The sequence below is a fragment of the Xiphophorus maculatus genome, chromosome 23, assembly GCF_002775205.1.
Source record: "Xiphophorus maculatus strain JP 163 A chromosome 23, X_maculatus-5.0-male, whole genome shotgun sequence".
NCBI lineage: Eukaryota > Metazoa > Chordata > Actinopteri > Cyprinodontiformes > Poeciliidae > Xiphophorus > Xiphophorus maculatus.
The window spans coordinates 12,011,334-12,018,635 of record NC_036465.1 but is presented as its reverse complement, the minus strand read 5'-3'; the positions used below and the strand labels follow the sequence as shown (position 1 = coordinate 12,018,635).

Genomic DNA, 7,302 nt, shown 5'->3' with positions numbered 1-7,302 from the left:
GATGATGATCGCAACAATGTCAAGTCTCTTTGGAGATTTTTTCTGGCACGACCTTATGAGAAATAAGACAATTTGCATCATCAGTCACATTCCTTCTGTGTCCTCACTGAACAACTTGTTGTTAATCCTAAAATTATGCTGATTGAGTGACACACTCAGACTGTTTTCCAAATACTTGTGCCCAAAAGAAATATTACAAACTCAGAAAGTCACACAAGGTAAAGAAAATACATGTACAGGATACTTTAATATTAAAATATTTTAATACGCTATGTCAAAGAAACTAGAACAAAACACAAGAAACATTCTAAGACATTTTAATACTCAGAAACAAATAACATCTTTATTAAGAAATTTTCTAACAAACACATGACCAGTGAGTGGAGATCATCTTCTTTACATTTAACTGCATATTTGTTTAACAAATCCAGAGCTGAGATTTATTTGTAGAAAAACCTCTAATATTAATCTAGTGAAGTTATTGCCAGATTGTCTGACATTTGGAAGATAAGAACAAATAAATTTGAAATTTGATTTAGAAACTTGATATTTTAAGAAACTAGCAACAATTAAGATGGATATTTTCAGAGTCACATTTAATATGGGCTTCACACTAAAGCACAGAGGAATTAAACATGCGTAGTTTGAAACAGTGAATTCATAAACATTTCTCGAGCATTTCATTATGAAATTGTCATTTGTTCTTTACTTACTACTTATGTTGTAATATAAGAGATTGTGGTGGGTTTTAAACAATCAGTGAGAGAAGATAAAGTCCATCATGTTCATTTTTGCTGCAGTCTCTTTTACCCTCATTTTTAATCAAAAGTGTTAAAGTTAGAATAGAAATACAAAGTACTGACATGTCCTCTCTTTAAATCAGCCCTAAAAATAAACACTTTACAGAGTTTATATTGATTGGAAAACAAACACCAAACTTTCTCATTCAAGTATTTATTCAGTTTTACATCACAAAAACATATTTGCAGGTAATTTATTGTTTTGTAATTGTTGAATCAGAACTTTCTAAATATTTATTATTTTTAAAAGATCACAAGTTTCCCTGACAAACTGCTTTCTTTTCATCTTTCAAAGACGTTGTATTTTATTAACACCAAGTGATAACTAAAATAACCCGTTAATATCAAACAATTGTGTTTTCAGTGAGCTGAAGGTCTTAAATATAAGAATGAACATATTCAAAAACTGGCAAGTTGACATGAGCAGGCATGAAATATCTTGCACAAAGAAATAAACAAACATCCTTAAAAATTTTAAAGATTGCGCCAAAAATCTTTGGCGCTTGACTAATCTTTTAATCTGCTTTTGGGGGACTGATGCAAATACTGCGGCTCTCATCAGAGCTGCTGCTGTTTTTGTGACTTTGCTCTAACAGAAGAATACATACATTCTGTGTTCACTTTCTTGCAGTTTCTCACATTTGTTGCAGAGAAATTCAGTGCCTCTGCATAGGTCAAATTCTCTTCTTTGTCCTGTAAATATATAATATATTGTTTATTAGTGACAAAAGTTATACAGCAATAAGATCAGCTGAGTCAACTTTAAAAAAAAAAACATGTTGGAAGGTTTCACAGTCTCATTTTGTAATATCAATAAAATTGAAATAAAGTTTTACATTAGATTGCTAAAATACACTTAAACTGCTAAAATTATGTAATGGCTTTACTGGCTTGATTATGATAATGTTTTATATCTAATGTAAACACACAATTTTTACGAAACAAAAATATGAAATTATGTGATATAGTCGAAATTATGTTAAAAATGAACTGACCACCATTGGCATTTTCTACTTTAATTTGACAATTGAGCCTTTCATTTTAGAAAAAAACTACATAAAACCTTTGTAGACAAACATGTTTTATGTCAGGTAGACTGAAGGGAAATTTGCTCATTTTGAGCACAACCTAAAGATCTAGATTAACTCTACTGTAAATAATAAATGTAAGTTTACCAAGTTCCTTGTTTGATAAATAGTTGAAGTTTCAAGTTCAGCATGATGTGATCCTCCTATTGCTGTTGATAAAAGGAAAAAAATGAATGCATTAGTTTTCTTTAAAAAGCATGAGAAAAAGACGTAAAAACATAGTGATATGCTGAGTACATCTGTGTAGACATTGGAAAACTCTAGGATTCAAATACAAAACTTTTCCCAAACGGTATTTTCGTCTTTACAGAAGTCTATTTTTAAAGGCTCAGTTGAATACAGATTTCCCCTGATAATCTGAAAAATGAATTCAATTTGTTGTTAATAACAGTTTACCAAACAATGTAGCTTTAAAAACTCAAAGTAAGTATTTATGTAAAAACACCTGCTTAGATTGGATGCTATTTGAAATAGCATGTAATGAACGCAAAGATAACTACCAATTTTCACTTAGCAATGTTGATATAAAAAGATAAAATGCTCACCTTTAGAACTGTCGGAAACTCTCCTTCCAATTATGTAGAAGATAAGGCTGATAATCACAACCACACAGCACCCCAACAGTCCCCCAAGTACAAGAACACTTGAGTCTTGTTCTGTTCTTAAAGAAAAATAATGCTTAGACATGCTTGGCATCTTAGAGAAAAAATGAACAAATATTAATTATGTAAAAATTAGCAAGATGGCTTTAATTTTTCAGGTTATATTGACAGTATTGTGTGGTAATAGAAGGTGAATGTTTAATTCGCAAAGCAATAATATTCAAGACGAGAATGTATAAACAAATTGAGGACAGAATGCAAATACATACTGGTTTCCAGTTTACTTCCATCACCTAGCAGTATTTCTCCACAAATGGCCACAGCACAGTAGTAAGTTCCAAAATCAGCGGAGTTCTCTAATGTTTTTGAGAGGCGGTAGACACAGCTTCTCTTCGCTGCATCGTCTGTGCTATTTCTTGCAGTGTAAATGATATTTGGATAAGAGCTTCCAGATCCAGATTTAAACCAGTGAACAAAGTTTTCTTCTGGACACTGAGGTCTTGTTTCACTGTTCGTTGAAAAAAGGGAACACTGGAGAGTCGTGGTGTCTCCTGGCTGGACCGCTGCAGCCTCTGGAGTTTGTTCCACATAGACAGATATCTGTTGATTACAGTCTGTGCAAGATGAATAAAAAATGTAAAAGTTAAACTAAAGCACAGACGTACTGAACTTGAAAATTCAAAGATGGGTTATTGTTTTCAGAGAAAATAACAGCTTTTACATTACCCTTTACATCCAAGAGGAATCCATTATGAACAGTTAGTAAAAATTCAGTTCCACTCTGGCAGAAGTATACAGCTTCATCTTCTTTTTTAACTGAATGTATGGTAAGAAACATCTCATTGTTTTCTCTATGAAATTGGAAACGAGTATTATTGAATGTCTCCGTTTTTGTAATTGCTTTATAAACTCCTGTAGCAATTGTTTGGAGCATCTTTCCAGGAGACTGTTTATACCACTGACTGAATCTGTGATCCGTAGGCGATTTACAGGAAAAAGTAACATTATCACCAGGTTTACTCTCAGTTGTGGAGATCAAATGAGGAACTTCTGTAGTTTCTATAATACCTGATAAAGAGAGTAAATATGATCACAAAACAAAGAACAGTAACCAAATTTGTATATTTTCAGCAAGTGATTGATCCAATAGAAATAAAGAAAACTTACAAACAGTACTGAGAAGAATCAAAGCAACCAGTTCTTGCATCTTGAGGAGAAGTCTTGTTTACACCACTGAAGTCTTTCTACCCAATGGAACTTTTGCTCTAAGATGATCAGGCTGTGCAAAGTAGAAGTCAAGGTGATTGGTTGACAGGTAGATGAAATTCCGCCTACTGTTCCTTGCAAAACTATTCAAACACCATGAACCGTTTCACAGTTTCTTCTAGATTACAGCCACAAACCTCAATGTATTCGTTTAGATTTATGTGATGAATTGTCAATAAGAGTCTTATTGTACAGCAAAAATGATAAAAATTTCAAAATATTTTACAAAACAGAATTGATAGTAGTGTTTGTTTTTACTAAGTCTCCCTGAGTTGATACTCTTTAGACCCACTTATGGCTTTAAGTCTTTTTGAATATGTACGTCTATTGGTTGATTTTAGCACATCTATTTTAACACATGAACCTATGTTAATCTAAATCCTTTACTGTACTTTTAGCTGTAACTTTATCAATGGAAGGTGAACTTCCATCCTAGTTCTCAAGTCTTTTTGCTGCTTTTAGCAGCTCCAGGATTTCACTGTATGTACCACACAGCCCCTGCTAAGCAAAAGGTCATGATGCTGCCACTGTCATGTCTGAGAGAGTAGAGGATGTAGAGCAGAGCAGTCTTTTCTTTCTGTCACTGTTAGTAATGTCAGAGTTATTACCTCTTGCAGGCATGGGGTACACATTGCATTTTTTACTGAACTCAAATATTGTAGAGGCAGGTGTTTGTCAAAGCTGAAGAAGAATGTATCCATGTAATAATGTATCTGCAGTAATGTTGATGGATCATATGAGTCTCTTTGAGATTCACTCAGCCATATTCTTCTAGATATATCTTGCCAAGAAACATCCACTGACTACAAATCAAAATATCAAAATCTGCATAATATTATTCAGCCAGATCTTATTCAGATCAGGAAGCAAGTCTAAGAGGAAGAACTCTTACCTAGTGACTACAAACAAGAAATTCTGATTTACTTTATTTTTATTTTGATACAAAATCACTATAATGGCCCTGCGATGTACTGACGACCTGTTCAGGTTGTACTCTGCCTCTGGCCTGTTGACCACTGGAGATAAACACCAGCAACCCTTGCAGGATAAGTGTGTAAGAAAATGGATGGATGGATGGCTGGATCACTGTAATGCATAGGGATCTCACATGAAATCTCAAAATCAAGATATATTGCACCAATATATGGTCTATTTGTACCTCTCAGATTAACATATATATTTTGTTTTATTTTGAGGGTTTTGTTTAATTCTGGGCTCACTAAAGACAGATATGTCAAGTACAAGGTCCATGTATCAAGCCTGTGAGACAATGTCGCATATATATTATTAATGGCCCACAAGATGCCATACATTTTTACAAGTTTGACTTGTAATCTTGCAACATACAGTATCTTATTATGCACTGAAACAGCTACTTCCAATTTAAGACAGGCACACTCAAGTTGCTTGAGTGAAGCAGCAAGGAAACGTTTCATGTTGCTACGGACTAACAAACCAAGTCTGCGCCACTGTGATTCCAAATGTGCATTTTGCTGTTGAACTGAGCATTCTTTGCAATAAGCTTGCAGGGCACTTTTCTATATTCAAAGCACAAAAACAATTTCATCCTCCTCTTTTGCTGTTAAGAGCTCCTGCAAACACCCAGAAAGAGATTATAGAACTGGAGGGTAGCAGGACACCCAAGGCAGGGATGACTCTATGGGACCCACAACATTTTACCTTTTCGTCTCTGAATCAATGCCCTGATCCCGCCTCCAACCTGCTTTGAATTCTCCACATTTGGTAGTGAATACATAAGCAAACTATTGTGATAAAGATGAAGAAGAAAACTTATAGAAATGCTGTTTAAAATTCAGCCTGTTGGAAATCTTGAAAATCCAATCTATTAAAATATGATGATTCTTCCTTGCAAGGATTTGTAAGGATTCATTTTATTGAAGAAAAAAGAAAACAGACTCAAAGTAAAAAAGAAAAAAAATAAACTTTACTGCCATCTATTCTTCTGCATAATAACTTCCTGCTTATTGGTTTGAAAATCAGAAAGAACCTCATTTGTAGCTTCCTTTTTAAAAGTTAAACATTGTATCAAGAACATTGTGTACTTTTAAACTTGGGTCTGATGTTTAATTCTTAAAACAGATCAACCTCTGTATGATGGCAGGCCTTTGTAGTTGCATTCTGCAGGACAAAGCCACATGCTGCATCTCCCGTGACAAACAGACTGTGGTGAGGCACTTCTCAGGCCTTTGACCGACCACAAAGGTTGTTTACTCAGATCAGACGTGCCTCGCAGCTTCAACAGGATGTGCAAGGTGACAAGAAGTGGGGGAGGCATAAAAACCTTCAATTTCTTTTAAGTTTGACTCAAACAGTTTAATAAATAATAAATTCTTTTTCAAAAGGTGTATATTATGTGACACTATATAATTCCATCTTGTTTTGAGAATTTTTATACTAAAACAGTGGTGAAGTTGATGACAGGTGGTACAATGGCTGTTTTACAGATCAGAGACAGCTTATACCGGCCATTCAGAGTTTCATATTGACAGTCTTGCTTAGAGTGGGAGGATGTGTGAACTCAGTGATGACGTGCCATACATTTCACTCCAAGTTTTCAGTTATTAATCTCATCAGCAAAGATTTTGACAGATAATGAAACTCAAATGGTTGCTGGTAATGCAGATAGGAGAAATAACTCCAGAAAACTACTTTGTTCTTATAATGTGGACAGATCTTTTGACTACTTAAATGTTTTAACACTAATGTCTGGTGTAAATAATATACAGTTTATTACAGTAAACCTCACATGAAGGTGTTTCACCATGAGAACCATAACCTAAAACACTCTTTAGTTCATAAAATCAACAACAAAAAAATGCATTAGCCTACATGTGATATTTTTCAGAGAACATGCTCAATATTTGGAAGAAAAAAGTATGAAGTCCAAAATTAACCAATAGGAGTTTAAGTGTGTCAGTATGTCTGTGAACTAGAAAACAGAAGGGGAGATGGTCTAACTTTTTTTTGCATCTTGACTTATTTTTGTGCTGCCTTTTTGGGACTGTTTGAAGTGTTCTACTTCAAACAGTCCCAATAGGTTATCATGAGCTGTTTCTTGAGGTGTTTAGTGGGCTAACCACTTCACTAATTGTGGTTCAAAATCTTTTCTTCCTAAATTAGGTCTCTCTGACTACTAGGCCACAAACTCCTATTGGTTAACCAGATAAACTAACTCTAGGGTGCTGGCTACTAACGTTTAAGTCAAAAAATGAGGGTGATTCTTTTTGTCTTCCTGTGGTTTGTAGTATTTTAAAATCCTTGTTATTAACAGTGTCTGCATTGTGACACAATGCTCCATAATACAGAAAGATGCAGAGACTAACATTTAATTTGCACCACTGTGATTCCAAATGTGCATTTTGCTGTTGAACTGAGCATTATTTGCAAAAAGCGTGCAGGGCTTATTGCAAAAAAAAACTTTATGAAGTTAACAGACATTTTATTTATGGCAGGGTTATTGGGCGTAACAGTGAGTGAGCCCACTATAAAAAGCAAAACCACTGGTGGATTGTATAAGGATGACTC

The 7,302-nt window shown here is 34.4% G+C and overlaps 1 protein-coding gene across 2 annotated transcripts; it reads right to left on the bottom strand.

The window, feature by feature from the left end:
• Positions 1-993: 993 nt before the first annotated feature.
• Positions 994-3,735, bottom strand: LOC111607054. 2 transcript variants are annotated; one of them, XR_002752293.1, is made up of 6 exons: positions 3,658-3,735; positions 3,217-3,558; positions 2,760-3,104; positions 2,434-2,549; positions 1,976-2,037; positions 994-1,493 (listed from the first exon to the last, which is right to left on the bottom strand). XR_002752293.1 is itself a non-coding variant. In XM_023328887.1 (6 exons), the coding sequence occupies exons 1-6, from the start codon at positions 3,695-3,697 to the stop codon at positions 1,359-1,361; spliced, it is 1,035 nt and encodes a 344-aa protein (XP_023184655.1). In that variant the 5' UTR covers positions 3,698-3,735; the 3' UTR covers positions 994-1,358. The 2 variants fall into 2 exon arrangements, 1 of the variants encoding a protein (XP_023184655.1); XM_023328887.1 differs by having other exon boundaries at positions 2,434-2,544.
• Positions 3,736-7,302: the final 3,567 nt, after the last annotated feature.